At 32.6% G+C, this 23,156-nt stretch overlaps 1 protein-coding gene across 2 annotated transcripts in view; it reads left to right on the forward strand.

Annotated features, from left to right (window-relative positions):
* LOC106462569 (rho GTPase-activating protein 45-like) overlaps positions 1 to 23,156 on the forward strand; it is a 96,494-nt gene that overhangs the window by 59,307 nt on the left and 14,031 nt on the right. For both annotated transcript variants that reach the window (XM_022389862.1, XM_022389863.1), the window contains 14 exons: positions 3,176 to 3,242; positions 5,162 to 5,305; positions 5,779 to 5,843; positions 8,433 to 8,543; positions 8,985 to 9,065; positions 11,127 to 11,372; positions 15,669 to 15,785; positions 16,289 to 16,431; positions 17,660 to 17,757; positions 18,293 to 18,496; positions 19,071 to 19,210; positions 19,438 to 19,626; positions 20,475 to 20,612; positions 21,305 to 21,361. In XM_022389862.1, coding sequence (XP_022245570.1) covers positions 3,176 to 3,242; positions 5,162 to 5,305; positions 5,779 to 5,843; positions 8,433 to 8,543; positions 8,985 to 9,065; positions 11,127 to 11,372; positions 15,669 to 15,785; positions 16,289 to 16,431; positions 17,660 to 17,757; positions 18,293 to 18,496; positions 19,071 to 19,210; positions 19,438 to 19,626; positions 20,475 to 20,612; positions 21,305 to 21,361 — 1,800 coding nt within the window. The remainder of the gene's footprint in view (positions 1 to 3,175; positions 3,243 to 5,161; positions 5,306 to 5,778; positions 5,844 to 8,432; positions 8,544 to 8,984; positions 9,066 to 11,126; positions 11,373 to 15,668; positions 15,786 to 16,288; positions 16,432 to 17,659; positions 17,758 to 18,292; positions 18,497 to 19,070; positions 19,211 to 19,437; positions 19,627 to 20,474; positions 20,613 to 21,304; positions 21,362 to 23,156) is intronic.

Genomic DNA, 23,156 nt, shown 5'->3' on the forward strand with positions numbered 1-23,156 from the left:
TGGTGTTGCAGCGAACGAAAAAGATGGTAATCTGACGGTGCCATATCTGGAGAACATGATGGTTGACGGAGAACTTCCCAACCCAACTCCATATTCTTGTGTTGCGTCAAACGTGCGGCATGTGGACGTGCATTGTCGTGGAGAAGAAGAACACTTTTCCGATTGACGATTGAAGGGCGTTTCTGATGAAGGGCTTGATTTAAACGTTCCAGTTGCTGACAATAGATCTCTGCATTGACAGTTTGTTGTGGATTGAGGAGTTCGAAATGAATTACTCGTTTGATATCCCACCAAATAAAAAACATCACTTACTGTGGATGGAGTCCAGGTTTGGGGGCTGGAAGCGGTTTTTGTCTAGGACTGAGTCATTGTTTTTGGCGTTTAATATTCGCATAGAAAATCCATTTTTCATCACCGGTGACAATTCTGTTCAAAAATGGTTCACGTGCCAGAAGAGACGAAGCAACGTCACACATTGGAAATGATAATCGTCGGAAAGTTTGTGAGACACTCAAACATCTTCTTTATGGAGTTTTCACATATTTCTTAGATGTTTACGTATTGTTTCATCAGAGACATGCAATTTCAGGGCCATTTTGCGAGTGTGTTGCCTTGGGTTAGACTCAATAAGCGTCTTCAGAACATCAGTATCAATTCCAACATGTCGGTCCCTGCCATCACAGTTTTTATGGCTAAAGTCACCTGAACGAAATTTGCTGAACCATCGTTGACACTTACGACACTTACGAACGTTCAAAACATTTCCATAAATTTCTTTGATATTCTTTGTGGCTACAGAGGCATTGTTTCCCTTCTTGTGTTCAAACAGCATTATAAGGGATTAGAGTATACTAAACTTTACACATTATATTGGCTACACTAACGTGACGTTTAGGAGGTTCGTTTAACTATTATACGTGATGTATGATTTTTGGGGGTTGGTTAATGCAAGTGCTCCAAAACGCGACATTAATTTCTTGACCTAATACATCAATTAGAAAACAGAAAACTGGGTAATTTCAGAAAATAATTTGCCAGTGGAAAGTCAAAGTGCTAAAGTGTCCAAGGTTCCTGTTGAGACCACTTCCAAAAGATCACCAATGCTAGATTCGCTAGTGGATTTGTTTGATCACCTACCTAGGTAGAACTCCCCCAAATGACAAGACAACAAGTGATTATAAGAGACAAGAGACCACCCCATCTGTATAACATAACCCTTGGAAAAGAAAAATCACAGAAAAGAATTGGTGAATAGATGGTTTAGTATAATTTTTTATCTGTTTATTGGGATTGCTCAAAGGACTTCACAATCCAGGAAAAAGGCAGTGTTGTAAGCTATATTTGAAGTATATATTAATATAGAATTTGTTTGCTAGAGGGAGCGTGTCATTACTTAATGACGATGCAATATATAAAAATGTCATGAAAGTTACAGCTTCTGTAGAATCTAGAAGCCTGTGTAGTATGTAGAAATAAGAGTGCAATATAAATACCAGACTGAGTGAATTATTTAGTTCAGTGTCACTTAGCGAGTTAGACAGTGAGCGTTATTGCTTCCATTTGTTTGCGTTTAAGTTAGTGATTGGGTTAATCGGCGTGTTTTTATCGATCGATTAGCGAAGAAATTGTGCAAGTAAGTTGAAAAAGAGTTACAGCTACTTTTGTTTTAGAGTATTTGTTGAAAAGTTTGTTTGTGAATTTAGGTTTACAATTGAATGTACTCTGTAGAAAACGTTTTTGAAGAAATATATTAATTCGCTATTTTTACCTGAATTGCCCTTGGCATTATTATTTTTTCTTCAAGTAATCTAAAAGAACCTGACCAACGAAAGAACAAGTTAAAACAATATATAATGGATAAATAAATTTATTGAGAAATTGAAAATAATATTTTTGAATGAGATGTTCGGCAACCCCATTCGTTAACTGTCTTATACTTTTGGTCACATCTTACCTGTCTTCACAAAGTGGCCCGGCATGGCCAGGTGGTTAGGGCGCTTGACTCACAATCTAAGGGTCACGGGTTCGAATCCCTGTCCCACTAAACATGCTTGTCCTTTCAGCCGTGGGGCGTTATGATGTGACGGTGAATCCCACTATTCGTTGGTAAAAAGAGTAGCCCAAAAGTTGGTGGTGGGTGGTGATGACTTCCCTTTGGTCTTACACTGTTAAATTAGGGACGGCTAGCGCAGATAGCCCTCGTGTAGCTTTTCTTCAAAATTCAAAACAAACAAAGCGTTTTATTGGTTAGACCCACGATTTTTACCCGTAAGTTAAAAAAGAAAATAACTTTTAAATCAACCAATTTTCAATTTACTAACATAATTTCCGGACATATATTTTTATTTTGTATCTTAACTTTATATTCATAACAAAACTACACGGCTGCTGAGTACCATCGTGGGTCCCGAGGAAGAATGTACTGTACCCTCCTCACAAATGATACCATGTACACGCAGAAGTGACTAAAGGCGTGGTGAATGTTTGCTTAAACATTCTGTGCTGATTTGGTAGAAATGATTAAATATCCCCAGTTTCCCCAACCTTTTGTTGGGCATGTAAAGATACTAATGCTTTTTGCCACTGTCCCTTAATTTTGAACTACTGGCCTGCGAGAATGCAACCAGTCAGCAGCACCCACCATCCACGCAAGAATTTCCTGGTATAGTGTACTTCAAGTCTTTATACCTTAGCAATCCACACTTTTGTTCGTTTGTTTGTAATTAAGCACAAAGCTACACAATGGACTATCTGTGCTCTGCCCACCACGGCTATCGAAACCCGGATTCTAGCGTAATAAGTCAGCAAACATACCCCGCTGTGCCACACTAAATCATTAAGAAGGTAATACATATTACCACTCGCTCAGATATCACAATTTAAACAGCTTTTTCTTAACAGTATATTTGAAAAGGTGCCCCAGGGATTTAAACACAAAACTGAATAGCAAGTGTGAGACAGTACTATGTAGTCATATTCAGTAATTCAATCTGTGCCCTTTGGAATGTTTAGATCATCATAAATTCGGCGTTAATTATTTTCCTCTAAGTTCATTAGTAAGTAATCTTAATTATTCAGTGGAGATATAATTGATTTTATTTAATGTATTTTTTCATTTATGTGTTAAAACAAAACATTCGAGTTAGCAATATTTATCTTATATCTGTTTCTATAGTCATCGGAAAATCTTCTAACTTCTGATAATGATGCTAGTCTGATATTTTCTCGAGACAATGGACCAGGTAAGTTGATTTCTGAACTTATTATAAATTTCAGTATATTGTAACAATAGGATTTCAGTGTCTTTATTTTAAATGTTTTTTTATAGCAATAACGACTAACCTACGAAGTTCCGTATACGTGCTTTCTATAAAACAAAATCTTAATATACAATCATGGACGTTCTAGAGTTAATTATGTTAATTAATTTGAATACAGAACTTACCCTTAAATATTACACCTCTTCGTGAATGTTTACTGTTAATTTATGTTAATGAATCGCTTAAAAGAAAATTGAAAAGAAGTAATATTACTTCCAGAAGTAACCATTGCTAATGAGAAGGATTTTTTTCGTATTTTAAATATTCTACACAGAATAGAATATATTACATTTAAAATATTTTCTACTACGTTTTGGTTATGCATCAAAGTTTCTCTGACTCAGTAATGACTTACTGAGGAAATATTTTCGGTGTTTTTAAAACTCGAAAACAACCAACTTAGTCTTAATATAAGCCTAATGATAATACTATTTATTAAAGAAAGCTTTAAATTTAACGATGTCCAAACAAGCCAAATGTATACATTTAATAAAACGATATTTTCAAGGATGTGTAATTGCGCGACAACACCGTTATTTATATATGAATTAATCTTCTTTTCTAATGTATGTACTCACATATTATTTGAAATATTATCTAACAACGTTAGAAAAAAGAAGTCCGAAGGGTAAATATATGTTATCTATATTTATGTTTTATAAAATAAAACCTTTTGAATGATTTCAGGTGATATAGATAATTATTATGTGTATGTTAATAACAATTTTATAATTTTTATTTGCTTATTTACCGTTCTGGATTATGCCTTGTAATTTACTATTTTAACACATACATTCCTCCTTCTCCATAAAAGTTGTTTATATATGTTGTTAGCCGCGGCATATTGGCTCATAGAGTTGTTTGTTTGTTGTTGTTTTTTCAAGTACAAACTTTTAGCTCATAGTTCCGTCATCTTTTGACCGATTTGAGATCTAATTACAGTTTTGAGCTCAGGAGGTCAAACCCTTTCGATTTTTGTATATTACCACGCCCAGGGTCTCATAGATTGATTTACTCTAATTCTGCCTAAAAGAATTTAATTTGAGGGTAGGCTGTTAGAGATGCTGATGGGTAATAAAATCGAATGAGGTATATGCGCGACCCACACTTGGTATAGTTGGCTCACAAAAATATAGTTAATAAAAAGGGAAAAAAGGTCTCAAAGGTTAATTTACTCTAATCCCGCCTAAAAGAATTTCAAGTGCCGCTGCTATTGAGGATTCCCTATTTTTGTTTCTCATGTAAATGTATTTGATAGATATTGATGGTATTAATAAGATTACAGGATATTAGACTAACTTTAATAATTTATAGCAGTTGTTTAAAGATCACTGGGAGAAGTACATATATTTTTGATAAACGGATATTTCAAATATATTTGATGTCGTTTCGGACAGCTGACTTACTCTTGAAAATGACGCACTTATAGTGGCGCTTATTACTAGTTAAGTTTTGACCATGAAGAATTTATTTTGCACCATGTGACACATGGAAGTTGTGTGTTAAGTTTGATGGTAAAACATTTATATGTTCTTATGCAAAAACAGCTCGAAGCAGACCAATAATCATCAATCCTCCAATCTCGTTGTAGGGTGTCTCCCAGTGGCTCAGCGGTAAGTCTGAAGACTTATAACGCTAAAAGCCGGGTTTTGATACCCAAGGTGGACACAGCAAAAATAACCCATTGTAGAGCTTTGTGTTTAACAAAAAACAAATAAGCAAAAATAAGCCGGTTTGAACAATGATGGCTTAATGAAACGACACAACATACACTTAACATGTTTAAAGCACGTTTACTTTTGTGTGTAAATAAGAAAATGGATATTTCTTGCTATTTACAGCATCCCCAGTCCTTTCACCCGAGGATATCGACCTCAAACTTCTGGCCATTGAAGATGGTGTCTCTCACGCCTTTCAAAGAGCAAAGTTATGGTCGAAATACGCTAAGGATGTCATTTCGTATGTGGAAAAGAAGATTAATCTACGTCAGTATTTGTGTATATCCTCGTAGGATTTAATTTATGATATAGCTACACAGTGTTAATTTGTTTATTTTTATGTGTTTTGTTTTCGAGATATGAATTTTTTTTATCATGACCTTATTACATTCAAAACCTTTAAACACACAGTTCGGACTTACATTAGGAAAGTGATCGTCATAACTCAATAACATTATATTTTGTTTTGTTTTTCAGTGACCAATTATGCTGAGACTGAATAAAATAATGGAAGCATAAATTGATTAATGATATTTTAATAGAATTATATATTTGCTAGAATCAATTAAAATTCGTTCTCTTCTTTCAAATGTTCATTTTTCGTTTTAACCGTAATCTTAAATTTCAGTAATTATTTGTAATTAATCAATGGTTTTTACTGGGATAGATTTTTATAATTTCATTTGTGAAATACTTTTCTCCTCACCAAAACGTGAATTTGTTATTGTTGTTTATTGTAGAAATGGAATACGCACGCAACTTGTCGAAATTAGCGCAGTCGATGAAGCCTGTGCTGAAAGAAGAGGTAATGTTTTTTACACTATTAAATTCTGTGAATGATTATATGTCGAATATAGCTATATTGCTCATAAAATACCCTGCTTAGTAAGTTGCACTGACGTTGTATGATTAGTGCCATCTAGTGAGCTAACTATCATTTCAAAGTTATTTCAGTTCGCCCGTTTGTTTTGATTAGTCTTATATAGCAGAATATAAGGATAACAAAGAACTGTATGGTCGTGCAAGGCTGTCCCTGCAGAAAAGTAAAAACTCAAACCCACACTTTATTTTCAGAAAATTAGCAATTCCCCTTTAAACTCTTGTAAAGTGTCAGCCTCCACAATCATCCAAGGCAACATATTCCAGAAGCTGATTACCCTGCCAGAAAAATACAACTGTTTTAACTGGAGCCCAGTGTGTATTTTCCAAATGTTAAACTTGTCCCTCATGTCCTGTTTCATTCAGAATACAGCACAAAGAAATCGGGAGCCTTTATCCAGTCAGTCCCTTTGATAATCTTGTAACTTCAACAAGATCACCTCTTATAATTCTTTTCTCAAGAGAAAGTTTACAGATCTTAACCTGTCCCCACAAGTTTTTTCCTGATACATTTAACATTATAATAATAGCAAGTTAGCTTATCTTTAACTCTACTAGACTTATCTTTCAAACTATTATGTAACTTGTAATATTCTTAATTCTTTTTCCAGTCTCCTCATTACCTATTTTATTAATTTGTTGAAAAGGTTACTACTTATGTTGATGAGGTAAAAGTGTGGATTTAGTATATTTGAATGTTCAGAAAGTATTTGACGAAATAAAAGGCTTGTTAAAAATAATTTACTTGGTGGGTGTTGGGTATAAGTTGGCTTGTTGAATGAAAAATGGCTGGAGGGAAGAAAGCAGAGGGGTTGTTATAAATTGTGTTCAGTCAAATTGGAGTAATATCACAAGTGGGATACATCAGGGCTCAATGTTGTTCTTTCTTGTATTTGATTTATATTAATGACATAGATAAAGGAATGGTTAATAAATTACTGAAATTGGCTAATGATATTAAGGTTCGAATTTGATGTACCTGATGATGACAAAACCTTGTTGAAACATTGTACATTTGCTGTTATGTTAAACTTATATTAAAGTTTTTCTTCATTACCCATTCAAGCCGTCTCCAACCATTATTAGATATTAAGGTCTTGGGTGTTATGGCTGTTAGTTGGATGCTGCTGTTGCTTTACAAAGGGATTTAGGTTATTTGGTGAGTTGAGTGATTAACTGACAAATGGCATTTAATTATAATAAGTGCAACATAAGTTTGGTGGGAATAACCATTATGAAAGAAAGAAGCTTGATGTTTCGGTTGATCAGTCTCTGTAGCCAACCAAGCAGTATGTTCTGTTGCTAGCAGTAGGGCAAATAATATTTTTGGGTAGCATTTGCAGAAGTATCGAAGATAAATCTAAAGAGGTTATCCTTTCATTGTATAAGTCACTGGTTAGGCCACACATCAAATACTGTATTCACTCTTATGCTGCTTACCTTAAGAAAGACATTTAATTGTTGGAAAGGGATCAAAGGAGAGCCACTAGGATGGAAAGGTTCTCATACAAGAACAGGCTAAGATCTCTAAAATCGTTTTCACTTGAAAAAAATTAAAATCAGAGAGCATCTGATTGAGGTGTTCAAGATTATAAATGAGATAGATAGTATTGATTTATCATCTTTTTTTTAGTATTTCATGGTGAGAATGGTAGTGCAATGTGACCCAAACATAAATTTTGACAGGGCAGAAATCATCATCAGCTTACATCTAAAAAATACTGAAGGTGATCCTCCCCCAGTTGTTATATATGTGAATTTAAAGGGCCGTTCAACTAATATTTAAATAAACATGGCTGGATTTGAATTTTTTTTCTGTAAGTGGATGGGACAACCTAGATGGACCAAGAGGTCCCTTGTTCTACCTTAAATATTGTGTTATTCCCAGGCCATTTTAACTACAATGTAAGTTTAATTTAAATTGTCTTTAAGGACAAGTTTCTTTACAGCTTGCTCAAACGTTTTGCTACCTAGCCTGCTTAAGTGGATCAAGCCCATTTCTTAGCATATAAGTTGCTTTTACCCTGAAAATTGTCCCACAGGTCCAACTACTACTCCTTTTGTTCTAAGTATATCCCTGCTAATCTTTTAAGCCTTGGGCCCTACTAAGTAATTCATTCCTGCATCTACCTTGTGGAAGCACTCCCAAAAGGGAAACATGTTTATTTCTATTACTAAGCCTCTGAAGGAATTCTTTATTAAGCAGCTTTTCTGATTTATAACTTCCAACATCATTTGTTACAACATGCACTACAAAAAGAGAATGCTTTTAAACTCTCAATGTTTTCTACTGGCAAACAAATTAATTACTTATTTTAAGTAATAACTGTATATGCAAAAAAATTATGTTGATTCTTGTGTATGTCAAAAGGCCATTTTGATAACATCTTGAAATTATACTGATTTAGATATTGCTAAATGTAATTTCTTGTTGATACAACTTAGTGTTTCATCCTTTTAATGGGCTGGTCTTATGAATACCTCAGCTGAGTAATGTTTTTATTTTTATTTTCAGTGCTTTCTGCCTTTCCAATCTATTTACTGTACTGCTCTAGACCAAGACTTAGAAAATGCTAGCTCTATATATGATAATTGTGAACTCCTACGCAACCATAAATTTATAGAGGTAAGTGTAAATAATTAGTAATAGTTAACTGCCATTTTCAACGATTGAATTGGATTGTGTAATTAGGTTTTCAGCTCTCCTCCACTTCATCATTTAATTTCAAAAAATCTAAATTATAGTTAATGTTTTTCAGATTTTTAGAACCTGGTAATAATACTATTAGTATTACTATCAACATACCACATATATTTAAGAGAACATAATAATTTGATAATTAAATATGTTAGATTATCTTTAACTTTCAGTTCAAACAGAAAATAATAACACATTAAATTAAATACCTGTTATGGCCTTCAAATGCCTAAATAACACACTATTTGTTTAAAGCAATTTGGTAAATGCTCTTCTAGTAACGTTACAGTTAAGCCTTGTTTTCAACCTACTTGTGTTGTTTGTGATGTGTTCTTAACAAATGTAAATATTTATATCTTATATTTATAGCCACTGTCAGCAAGAAGATATGAATATGAAAAGGCTCGAAAGCAAATAAAAGAAAAATGGCATCGAGAACTAAAAAAAATGGTATGTAATCCAAACAGAACTAGGAATCTAAATATTAAAGAACTCGTACTTGCTTAACAAGAGTTTGGAAATTAGAGATGATAAATGCTGTTGCACAGCTATGTGTAATTGTTTCTTATGAAACTATTTTTTTGTATGACACTGAGCAATCAGTTGAATAGTACATGTTGTTTTTTGTGATAAAAGTGTAGAAATATTAAACATATCTACAATTATAGCCAAGGAAGGCATAATTGTCTTAATAACAACAAACGTAAAATATTTGTATATATGTGTTAAAGTTATCTTTTCTTTTCACATAAATATATATACAATCATTAAATAGTTGGTCTGCTGTATAATACTGAATAAAGGAATCAAAAAAATGTCATAGCATTATCCACATATCTAAATTAATTTAGGTTACTATATGGTGAAGTAAAACGAACTCAAAACCCCATGCATAAAATGTATTATTTTTTAATTACAATTTTTATAACCATAATCCAATACTTTAAGCTTTGTTGTACAACTGAAGACACTTTTTATAGAACTTGTCGTGTTCTCTCTCCCCATTTTGAAATGCTAACGGCAATTGACATGAAGCAAATCTGTGTAAACGTTGGTTTTTGGTTTTTATATTACAGAAAATATATAAACAATTGTAGTAACTTGTGAGAAAAAAATTATAACTATATGTGCATTAATGATTAATTTATGGCTTTGTATTTGTGTGATGATCTGAGACCTAACAGGGAATCAAACTAAGTACAGAATTTTTGATACTGTAGGGATGAATGGTTAGATGATCATGAAAAAAAATCATAGTCTGTATAAAACAGAAAATTCAGTGTAAGCTTAGATAAAACACAAACTTACTGATTGTATTGTTTGCAATTATGATGACAGCAAATGTTGTGAATATGCTAAATCCATTGCTAAACAATAGTGAACTTGGTTTAAAAGGAGAGAGATAATATATGTGTTTTATCTCCCTTTAAACATTGAAAGAGTTCATTATGTCTCTTTATACTGTAAAGTTATAAATAAAAGTCCATGTAAATAGTTAAAGCATGAGTAGCTAACTACTTTGAAATACTCTAAAATACAAGGGTGTAACTACTTTGCAATACTTCACAATACAAGGGCACAAATACATTTGCTCTAAAGAAACTGTTTGGCTCAAAAACTACATAATGTAACATAATATGTACGGAATGAAACTAAGGGTGAATTAAATAACGTTCTCACTGGGATTGTCACTACCAGAATATAAAAGCCATAATTTTCCTTTTTAGCATACAAACTGTAAAAACTAATGATACTAATAGGTCAACATAACCAACTTGGAGAAATACACTCCAATAGATTAAGCAAACTAAGGTCTACAACACTCTACTTCTGTGACATGCTTATCATACAACTAGAAATGTAAGTGTAAATACAAACTTGTGTACCCTTTCAGCCAAAATATATTTGTGCAAAGAAAAAAATCAGGTCATGAGGGATAATCAGTTGTTTTCTTGTACTATAAATGAATTCTGTTTTTTAACTTAGGTTTTTAAGGAAAAAATTTCATTATTTAATAAATATTTTACACATGTTTAATATATACAAAGGTGTTCAAATTTAAAATCATATATACTAAATTCCTGGTTATGGTTAATTTATTTTACTTCATTAGTTATCAGAAAAATATTTTTTTGTTTTTTTACATTTTTAACCAAAATTAATTTTTTAAATATTGACAAAAAACTGTTCAGAAAATGATAAATGAAAAATAACGTTTGCATAAGAAATAAAAGTTTATTTGCAGTGTTTTAGCAGTTAAAGATATTTAATAATTTTATTGTTATTGCTTTAGGATACTAAAAAAAGACACACAAAAATCAAAACATATATCATAAACATGGTCTCTCTGGTGGGTCAGTGGTAAGTTTACGGAGTTCAATTCTCTGTGGTGGACTGAGTACATATAGTCCATTTTGTAGCTTTGCACTAAAAACAATAATAATAACCATAAATACAAAGTGCAATATAACATTTTCAAGGTTATTTTCATGTTTTATTTTTGTTGCATAGGAGGAAGCTGTTACAAATCTTCGTAAAGCCAGAGCTCTTTATGTTCAGAGACAGCAGGATTATGAAAAAGCCAAAGATTCAGCAGCTAAAGCTGAGATATGTGAGAATAATGAGTCTTCCAACAAAGTTGACAAAAAACGACGTCTTGAAGATGATACTTTACAGAAAGCTAAAGAATCTGAAACAATTTACAAGGCTTGTGTAGCAGAAGCTAATGAGAGACAACAGTTTTTAGAAAAAGTAAAGGTAAGCCATCCAGATTTGTTGGATTAGTTAATTGAAATTCAAGTGTTAAAGTGATAAGATTAGATAAGAAAAGATATTTAATTGAAACTTTGCTTTATGTAATTGTGGTAGGCAGTGATTCCATGCAGTTACTTGAATCTTCATTAAGTCTGTTGTGATGAGCAATTGTAAAGTTATAACAATGTGGCTGTGACTAAAATTATTTTCTTAATTGAGACTGAATAAGGAGTTGATTCTCATCAGGAGCAAAAGACCAGCCCTTAACAGAGAGTTTGGGTAAAAAAAAAAAGAGAGAGACCAGAATCAGTCACTCAGATTATAGTTTCTCCAAATCACCACAAACTCTCTATCGTGGTCATGTATCTATATTATGATTAAGTATACTTTTATAGTGACTTACTGATGTAGATTTAAGCAAGTGTATCAGAATGTTGTCTCCATCCATTAAATATTTCAATATTTATGATGTTCTAACTGCTAATTATGTTTTTCAAATAGTCTTCTTCATATATGTACTTACAGAGTTTGTGTTTACTATGTCATTTATACAGAAATATTTTTCAAGTATCCAAGTGAAGAGTTTAGAAACATAGTATTTAAGACAACTAAATTTAATATACTTGCTTCATTTTTAATCTTTTCGTTTAGATTTTTTGAAGATATAATTTTTCTCTGGCCATGAAATTCTAATCTGCTTGTGTAGCATTGAATCATTTCTTTTTTTAAAAATTGTTAAAAACTTGTATTTTCTATTGCAGATTTTAATTACAGGACTTGTTTTAATAATGTATTTAGCTCAATGTTTTTATGTTTTATTAGTAGCTGAGGGTACCAAAAAGGAAACAAAAATTCTATAAAGGACGTTGCTAGATAATATTCCCTTTCTCCTTTTTCTTTTGTTATTAAATCTCTTATGATCTCATTAGATGCTAATTGCATACTCTGCTTTGTGTAAGGTAATAATTGACATGTTTAACTAATTAAGTACTTGTGTCTTTAAATTGAAAGCCAATAGTTCATAAAATAAAAGAAAAAAAAAAAAAAAAAAAGGGAAAAAATGTACCCTATTTCAAATTCCTTTATGTGTATCCTCACATCTGACTCCTTTTCAGGTGATTTCTGTCATCCACACCACTCTGTGTTAAGTCCTTCTGATTGCCCCTTACTGGCTGACCCAGCCATGGTTTTTGTGGCTGCTCCTGATCCAGTCTGCTCCACTGTTGCCTTTTCTCATAACTCCATTCCTTCTATGGTAATCTTGGTCCAAGGTAGTTCATCCAGCTCTTCTTACACTTCATTTTCACACCTGGTTTTCATCCGGCCCTTGGCAACGAGATCCGGTTTGTCTTGGCAAGTAGCTTCGTTTTTGGCACATTCCATTCGCACTTCCTCTATGGAGGTTTATCAACATAAATGGAATGTTTTCTGCCATTGGTCTTTGGGTCGGGGTTTTCCCCTGTTTGCCCCATTGTTCCTAATATGATAGATTTCCTCACTTGGTTATTTGATCATGGATTATTGGGCTGCCTTCTCCCACACTTTTCGTTTTTCCCAGTACCATAAAGTTTTTCCTCTCATACCTTATTGCTATTGTTGTGTTCCTTCCAGATCAGTAGACCTCCAAGGTGAGTGGTCTTTCTGGATTGGGATGTGAATGTGGTGCTGCGCTGCCTTACTTTACATCTGTTTGAACCTTTGTTATCTTGTTCCATGTTTCATTTATCCCTTTAGGCATATATCCTTATCCTTTTGGCCTGTGGATGTCATTGGTCGGATTTATTTACCATTTATATTTCACAAACTCTATACCATTCCACTTATATTCTCCTTTACCTGGATCGATCTTTTCTTCCTTGACTTTGGCAGTGCAGGAGGGTAATTCCTCCTTCTCACCAATTTCCCTTCATTCCATTTCCCACCTCTATTCCCAATCTAATCCTGATAGACTTTTATGTCCCATTCATGCTCTTCATTTATATGGCCCACATGGCTTCCTTCTGTATTAACCTTTTCTGCCCTTTCATTCCTTGGCAGCTATCCTCTGTTCATGTTATCTTTCCTTCCACTCTTACCTATTGGATACAGCTTTTAATTCAATTGGCTTATTCTCCCTTGTCTTCATCTTCCATTAATTTGTTCCAGGTGTCTTCCCATCAGATTAGGCACCTTACTTTTTCCCTGACTTCTCATCTCCTTCGTTCTTTGAAGTAAATTCTTCAAGCAGGCATGTGGACCACTCTGCATTGTTTCATCTCTCACTATGTATATCATGTTGCTGTTTCTTCTTTGTTGGGTTATAATCTTCCACCTGTTGCCATTCTTCAGACTTCAGTGAGACTGTAACTGTGCAAGTCTTCTTTCTTTTGTTATATATGTATTTTCAGGTGCCTGTCCCATGTTTCAACTAGGATCCCACTCTGTGGTGAGTGGTGCCTCTCTGGGTATACTTCAATCTCTTACAATTATACAAACAAAACTTGCACTGTAAGACCATATTCACTTAACTTTCAAAACTTCCATGGTCAAAAAATGCACATTGTTCATTACCATCACATAAACTATGGATGGGGTGTTCCACAAGATTGCTCATAGGTTATTCACCACAATATATTTGCTTCATAAATATGCTCATTCTGGACTGTACTAACCTATGTACCCCATGGGTAAAGCAGAAGGGGACTGCTGATCATCCCTGCTATTCCTTAGATTGAATAAACCGGATTTGGTCTGCTTTTCAAAATAGGGTTTCGTGGTTACCCATTGCACAGTCTCCAGACTCTCCATCACATTTTCTCCCCCCATTTCTTCCAGTGGAGTACGAGAGACATCCAAATAAGCACTCCATCTCTGCACGGATTTGTCCAAGGGATGTTGTAGCTTTGGAGTGAGCTGTCATAATGATTGGGATCCCACATCCTACCCATACATGAAAGTCAGTTCCCAGTGGTTGAGTTTTGGATTTAGAGCTGAACCAATCAATATATTGTACATACTCATTGTGCGATTGGGGATCCCATATCCTACCCCCCACATGGATGTCAGTTCCCAGTGATTGAGTTTTGGAGTGAGCCATCATAATAATTGGGATCCCTCATCATACTTCCGCATGAAAGTCAGTTCCTGGCAGTTGAGTTTTGGATTTAGAACTGAGCCAATCAACATGGTGTACTCACACAACGTAGTGTGCCAGCATAAATGCAGTTCACCCCTTCGATTGAGATCCCTCATCTTACCCCCCACATGGAAGTTGGTTACCAGTGGTTGAGTTTTGGAATAAGCCATTATAATGATTGGGATCCCTCATCCTACCCTCACATGGAAGTCGGTTCCTGGCAGTTGAGTTTTGGATTTAGAGCTGAGCCAATCAACATGGTTTATTCACACATGTAGTGTGCTGGTATAAATGCAGTTCACCCCTTCAATATATGATATATGACACTGCTCCGGTCGACTAAACTTTCTTACCCCCGCATGTATGTCAGTTCCCAACAGTTGAGTTTTGGATTGTAGTTGACTTGTCGGGTATGGTCCGTCATGCCCTAGCCACTCTATACCTTGGGGCACATCCCTTAATTTTACCCTCATTCCATTCATACAGGAGATTGAAATTATTATATGTTGTGGTTCAGATCACTGTCCAATCTGTGTTCTCTCCCACTGAGATGTGCTCCTCAGCATTTTCTGCCCAGATCTGCCACACTTTTTCCATGTTTGAGTGAAGAGTATACATGATACAGAAGTGGTGCAGTCTCCCACATATAATCCTGTATTTCTGACAGGTACTTACTTCCACCCCCACTTTCCACCATTCCTCCTCACTGTCAACCGGTGCTTAAGTTTCTACTTAAACTCAAAGTGATAGTTGGGTAGAATAGCATGGAGGGAGTCACATGATTCATGTGGGTGTGTGGTGGCTTCTGTTGAAGGAGGTTTGTCGCATGGTATTTTGCATGCAAGAATCAGTAAAAACCATATGAATCAAGGGGTGAGTGGGCGTAAAAGGCTTGTGGTATGCAAAAACCTTTTTCCAAATAGAGGGCAGCACTGAAAGAGAAAACTCTGCATGTGAGAAACGTAAGTACCTGTCAGAAATACATTTTCAGTATAGGAAAATTATAACCAGTTACTGTTTTATCTGATAGCATATTAGATTTTTTTACATGAAAATTGAAATTAAAAAAAAAAGTTAATTTCTGCTTTAATTCATTTAAAATGTTAAGAAAATAATACCTCACTTTTTTGACTTATAATGATAATAAAGCTAAGGAGATCTTTGACCAAACTTCAATGTTTCAGAAAGAAGTATTACAAGAAATTCGAGAGTTGATTTGCCAGTGTGACCAAACAATGAAAGCTGTGACAGTGTCTCACTTTCAGCTACAACACACCATATCAGCACCATGTCCTGTTCAGGTATAACAAAGTTTTTACTGTACATAAAGCTCTCTAGACATTTAACTTTATTAAAAGGGAATGGAGTAAAACTAAAGAAAACATTATTCATTTGAGTAACTGCAGGATATAACATGGGGTACTCCCTTGTGATTTCATTCTTTGTTTTAGTGTCACTAACTACTACATATTTGAGCATCAGATGCAAAAAAATTGGGGAACATTGTAAAGTTTCTTAAATTAGTCATTCAGTCTGTTCAATAGGCTTTAATAGCAGAAGTATTATATAAGTTTAGTTTTAAAATCATGAGTTATGTTTTTAAGAAGAATAAATGTGTGTAATTTATCAGATAAAAGTCTCTTTAAGTATCCATATTGTAGTAGTATCATATAAGTTTACACTAAAATATAAAATATTTATTCTGATTTAAAAGCCTGTTGTCACTTTTTCTTACTAAATAAAGGCTCATGTTTTTCCCAGAGATATACAAACTTTATATCAATATTTCACTTGCATTTTTCAGTACCAGACTCTTTGTGAAAGTAGCAGGCTTTATGAACCAGGACGTCAGTACATGGAATATGTAAAAAGACTTCCTCAACTTTCAGGAAGATCTACTAAGGCACTACCAGCCTTTGTATTTGAACCATATTCACCGGATTCCAAGTAAGTTAAAGCTATGGTGGAACAAGATTTTATAAACATTTCTTTAAAAACTAACAAAATATTTTTATGTTTTAATATAAGATTTGAAATAGTACTTCCACTGTGTTTATTTATTATAGAGGTATGTTAAATTTCAAAGTTACAATCTTTATCATACTAGCTTTTTTTTTTACATTGCGATTAACAAAAGTTAGAAATTTCTCAGAAACAACAGATGGTAAAAAATAAAATTCGAGACATGGAAAGAAAAGAAGTGAATCTTTAAATGCAGAAAGTGGAACGATTTTTTTTTATTACACCATAAACACTATTTTTGACAATTAATTTTTACTTTTCCCAAGGTTGGATATGCAAGGATGGCCTTGAAAGACCAAATGGTTCCTTGTTGTCTTTAGGTTATGTTGTTATGACTTGTAACAATTATTTGAGCATTACTTTCTACCTATTCTAATCTCTGCTTTTCCACATAATTTCTTATGTTTAGCTAATATGTAAATGCTCATAAGCTGGTTAGTTTCATGCATATAACCGTTACCGAGTGTTTGTGTTGTCGCTCCTACTTTCACTAGCTAGTTGTTTTCTGATCTTTCTCTGACAATGTGTGACCTCACCTTCACATTGAACATGTTTTTATTTAAATTGATGTTAATAAAATTCTTATGAATTTGCATTTTCTATTAAAGTATTCCTAATGAATGAAGTGTTATTTCATAATTGTTAATGGAATATAGAATGTTAACACATGCTAATGTAAAGTTGGTTTTGTTAATATGTTAACAAACTTGGGGTTCAGTATTAAATTAACATTATAAAAGCCTTGACCTGTGATGCTTTGTTTTTTGTTGTTTTTTTAGTGGTACGGTATGAGAAAATATAGATGATAGAATGTAAAATTCAATGAAACCTAAATGAAATGTTGATAATTCTTACCAGTATTATGTGAATAGTATGTGTCTTTCATCCAGTGGAATGTAAAGATTAGTCCAAGAGTTTTGTGTTTGATAGTAGGCTGAACCCAACAGGTATTTGAATTGAAAACAGAACCATTACAGTCCATAAAATTAGAAACTCATTAGCTTTTACTAATAGTATCTGTAATAATTTATCTGCAATTACTTTATTTTTTTAAACACAATAACACATAATATTTGTTTAATTGATGTATTAGAGATTACAGTTATGAACTTACACATATTTTAAGTTCACAGGGTTAAATAATTTCCTTTAGATCAGAGAAATCAAGACCTTCAAATGTTTCTTCAGACAGCTATGAGGACTTACTACATCATCATCCAGTTGAACCCAGACATTCCTCTGATAGTAAAGGTATGTATAGTTAAAAATTACACTGTCATTAATCTAAATGGTATGAGCATTCTAGTTTTATTTTATGTAGAAAAATAATAAAACATACAAGTCTGTCATATATTACATATTCATTAATTCTAAATTTAATTTGTGTGTAAAAACCCATCTGTTTTTCTTTCATTACAAGAGGTATTATTTGAATGAGTAAAACTGTACAGCATATAGTACAATAAGCATTAGTACAAAAAGTTATTTACTGTCTAATAGTTTAAATTTCCTGTTTTGATATTATGTTGTATTGATGAATATAGTTTGCATCCAAACTAGGCAACTTTTTTTTAATGCTTAGAAACATAAAAAGAAATGGCTTTTATGTTTCAGGCTCTATATTGTTTCAATATTGTCTTAAATTTTTGTAACTTGAGTGTGATATTACAAGGCAATCATAAATAAGCGTTGAAAGAAAACAACAATTAAATGCCTGCTTTTCTAATGAATCCAGTTATGATGTGTTTAGAAAAATAATAGGCTTTCATAGACCATATAAATTCAGTTTCAGATAGTGGCTCTTTGCCTCAACCTATACGGTTCTGGAGTGGTGTAACACGATTTCTACAAGGGAGTGACACAGATAGCACAAGCAGCTGTCACAGCACGAAGTCACAAGAAAACAGTACACCTCCTAGTCCACTGTTATTGCCTTACAAAATCAGAAGCATGTCATTAGGAGAAGAGTTAGAAATAGTTTCTAGTCATAGTAAGTTTAGATTTGAGTTAATCTTTTTAAAATAGTTTAAGAACTAGAATTTATCTTATTTGTCACTAAACTATTTATATGACTGTCAGTTGGCAGCTATTTTTATTTCTGATTTTAACATCTTCAGGTAATCTTATGTTACATAAAAACTTACAATAGTTTGTTTATCAACTAACATCATAAATAAAATGCTTGGGCTTTGAACCTTTCTACTACAATAAATAAAAGATAAAATTTAACAGAAATTGAATGAAGTTTTAAATAAAATGCATGTTTTAAAACTTCTTTTAATTTTGTGTAAAATAAGAAAATTGCTCTCCAGACAATAAATACACACACACAGAGAACTAATTTATTTTATGTTTAATGAGAAAAATGTTACTTAAAAATAAAAAAATTGTTGTTTTACTTATTTTAAATGTTAAATTTAATGTAACATAATGTCTATAATTTTTTTTCCATCTACCTGAGTTTTTCTTCTTCTTTTTTTAATCAAATATACATGCATGGGAAAAAAATTGATGATAAAACAGGAAATAAAAGAATACTGATTAATTATATTATTTATTTTCAGTTGATAATACATTGCCATGTGGCAAAAGACCTTTTATGTCAAAAGCTGCTGAGACACACAGCTTCAAAAAAATTAGGAGACCCTCAAAATGCAGAGAATGTGATTCTTATGTATATTTTCAAGGGATCGAGTGCTTTCAGGTAACTTGTGAAGCTAAGTTAACAGTTTTAGGGCAAAACAATTATTATATTTTATAAACAAATAACTTCCAATTTTGATAATAGATGCTTAAAGATTAAAAATGCTACTTATTTTCTTCATATTTTCACTATATTTTTGAATTTTTTCTAACTCTTGATGTGAACTACTATATAGAAGAGAGTTTAACAAGAACCCTGTGTCACTATGTTCATTGTATCTGAAATAGTGCGGACTTGCCTGCCACAAGAAATGTTTAGAGAATTTAGCCATACAATGTGGGGGCACAAGAATGCCCTGCAGGATGACCACCTTTGGAATCGACTTGACAACTCATGCAGCAGAAACTGGCAGAAAAATCCCTTCAATAGTTGTTAGATGCATTTGTGAAATTGATCAAAGAGGATCATGCATAAAAGTAAATTATTTGTATTTATCCTAATGTTTGAGAGGTCTGATTTTGTTTAACATGTAGATAAGTTTGAAAGTGAATATATATTAACTGTTTTGAAAGTTAAGTATATGGGAATAGAACTTTAAAATTCTCTAGGTTTAATGTAAAATAGAAGTTAGGTTTCACTTTAGATAACATGTTTTCAAAGCTTGATTTCTCCATCAACAACTTAGACTGATGTAACTGTCATTTAGTAACCTTTTAAAAACTACTATGTGTACAAATTTCTAACAAGAGTCTTATATAACCATTGTTCATTTTATCTACAGACATAATCCTGGTAAAAAAAAAACATTATAACATAGTGAATTAAGAGAAATGACTAAATCCTTGGACAAACACAGAGTAAAAATGACAGATTTAAGCTATATATTAATGAGTTTTCAATCCATGATATAGCCTTAATATCCAATATTCTAGAGATGGGGAAATGTTATGGCTATATGGTACAGTGAATACATAGTTTTTCTGGTAGATTTCAGTTATGGAGTATCAAGAATCACACCTCGAAACTGTCTTAAGATATACATATATTTATTAAAAGACATTTCCAGACTAGGTTATTTTGTATTACAAAAACCTATTTGTAACCAGGAAAGATAGACAGATTCCAGTATTTCAGTACATGTATAATTATAGCAAAGACAACTTTAGAACCATAAAAATACTTGAAAAATAAATATTCAAAATATTTAATATACTTTAACTACAATTAAAGTTTAAAATCTTTTTTAACATTTTAAACTGAACTTTTCATTTGTTTGTTTGTATGAATTTTAACTCGGCTTTAACACTTTCTCACCAATCTGTAGGGTATCTATAGAGTTTCAGGAGTCAAGTCTCGTGTTGAGAATTTATGCCAGTGTTTTGAAAATAGGCCAGACTTGGTTGATCTGTCCAAGATTCACCCATTCGTGATAGCTAATGTCCTCAAAAGATACTTCATGCAGGTAGAAAAGTCTTAGTTAGAAAGTTTAGTATTTAAACATATTTGTAGAAAAAAGCTTTTAAAATATATTTGACTTTAATTGATAGTAATTATGTTTCAAGTAATGTCATAAAAAGATGTGTAATTACTTCACATTCATTCAACTCGTAAAAGTTGTGATGTTAAATATTTTGTATTTAGACTGTATGAAACCTAAACACTTAATGTTATTATTGCACATAAAAAGAATGACAGTGACTCTCAAAACACACTTGTCCATTCTTAATCTTATCCTGTTATTTGAGAAATGTTTTGGATGACATGCATTCTTTTATACACTGACGTTTTAAAAAACAATTTTATGATTTTTTCCCATTTTGTTTTACCTAAACTTATTTTTTTGTATGAATAAAACCTGCAGCTTACTTCTATAACCCAAGTAAATGAACTGCTTTTTTGCATACTTTATTGAGATGTTTTAGTAATTCCTGGTGCATTAACTTTTAGACCTTAATAAGTAATGCATATTGTATACTTTGTTGTAAATAGATGACATGTATGTTTGTAGTTTTCAGGAATTTAAAAGCTATCAATCGAAATTATTCTAATCATAATTTTGTAATGCTTTTTCTTTTGCATTTCATATTCATTAAAAAGTAATATTGCACTGTTTACTTTATTCTGAATGTAATATGAAATATATTTGTCTTACAGTTGCCTGAACCCCTTTTAACCTTTAAACTTTATGAAGACTTCATTGACCTTTCCAAGGTTAGTACTGTATTACGTAATCTGTATTATGTTTCACAACCTGTAGTAAGCTTACAAACACCTTTCTGGGGGTACAAAAGAACCTTTGAAAATTATTAAATAAATCCAACACTTCCTAACTGGATGACAGTTTCATAGTGGTTTTCCAACATATTCCACTAGCCAACACTCAAAAATTTGTTGTTGTTTTTTTTACTCACCCTTGAATTGTTGCTTTTGATTTACCCCTTTTTTACTGGGATATGCAGCATATAAAAGTTGGGAACTGTGCTAGAACATTTAAAATTGTGTGTCATTGTTTTTTCATTATGAATGATATTAAACACAGTACATTTCGATGTACACACATTCAAATTTTAAACAGGGCTAGAGTCATTGTGATCATAAACAGTCAGTCTGTTTTTCACTGTTTAGCTGTTCACTAATTATTGCTATTGATTTTAAAAGGCCTGCTTTGATCCTGTAGAAATATTAACAAAGTTGAATAAATATAAATATTGCTATAGAAATCTGCTCAATTTGTTGACCTGTTAGTTATGTTTTACCCATTGCAAATTCTGTGCAGTGTCTCTAAGATAATGGCTTTTTATGAGCTTTATGTCAAGTATTTCTTCATATCATGTTCTTTTCAACAAATTAAGTATACATGTATTTTCATTAGTGTGAAATATTTGTACATTTTTCGTTTCGTAAACTTATATCAATCTCAAAATCGTTTTTACATTTTTTATATTAATGGAAAGCCAAGAGTGGGAGCTTACTATGTTAAGTGATTGAGCAATTAAGAACTGTTTCAACATGTACATTCTGTAGCAGTTGATGCATACCAGTGTATCAATCAGTGATCCCAAAAGAGTGCATGAAACAACTAAGCAATAGCACACCATCTATGAATGCAGTGCATGCCTTGAAATTCACAACAACGTTTTTATTCTACAATATTTTTAAATATATGAAACATAGATGGTCTTGCATGTAATCAATCTGATAATGTCAACTACCTTTTTGTATCTTAACACATGCATTACTCCAAGCTGCATCATGTTGCCTAAGCAACATGTTGGAAAACTAGTTAAGGCATGTAACTGTAGAATTGAATCATCCACGAAGGACCATTGAAGACAGCATGTCAACTTGTACCTGATTGGCTGCTCACCACTCAGCACACTCAATGTCGATCGAATGTCTTATTTACATACAGAAATTATGTATCTAATAGTGGGGTGCTAGTTCCTTCTTTGATTAACTGAATTTGCATAGGGTCAGTCAAATAAACCAACACTGTATTGGAGAAATAATGTTGACTAAGATTCTCAGGTTACTAAATATATCTTCATGAAATGTGGCAAACTGCTAGTAAACAGTACAAGTCTGATGCACACAAAAATTCAGATGTGCTAATAAAATATTTGAACTACAGATATGTCTGTAAATTGGCAAAATCAGTTTGACTCCAAATGCAAAGTGAAGCCCATGTGAAAAATGGTAATACTTTTTTCTAATGTAAAGTTGGCATATTGCATTTATGCAATAAACTTATAAAAGTGTACATTCATTTATACTTTTAAAACTTAAGAAGCAAAACAAAATTGTCATAGCTAGATTACAGCAGCATTATTGATCTAACCATTATTATTAGCCTTTAAAGTTCAACTAAAGAAATTGTTTGCATATATAGATATAAAAAAAATGTGTTAGGAAAAATATTATAATCTATCATTTAAAACATTGATGCATGCCTTGCTAAAAGAGCCACAGTATGCCATCGCTGCCAAGGAGAACCTTAAAACGTTTC

This window comes from Limulus polyphemus, unplaced genomic scaffold (genome assembly GCF_000517525.1).
Source record: "Limulus polyphemus unplaced genomic scaffold, Limulus_polyphemus-2.1.2 Scaffold1198, whole genome shotgun sequence".
Taxonomy (NCBI): Eukaryota; Metazoa; Arthropoda; class Merostomata; order Xiphosura; family Limulidae; genus Limulus; species Limulus polyphemus.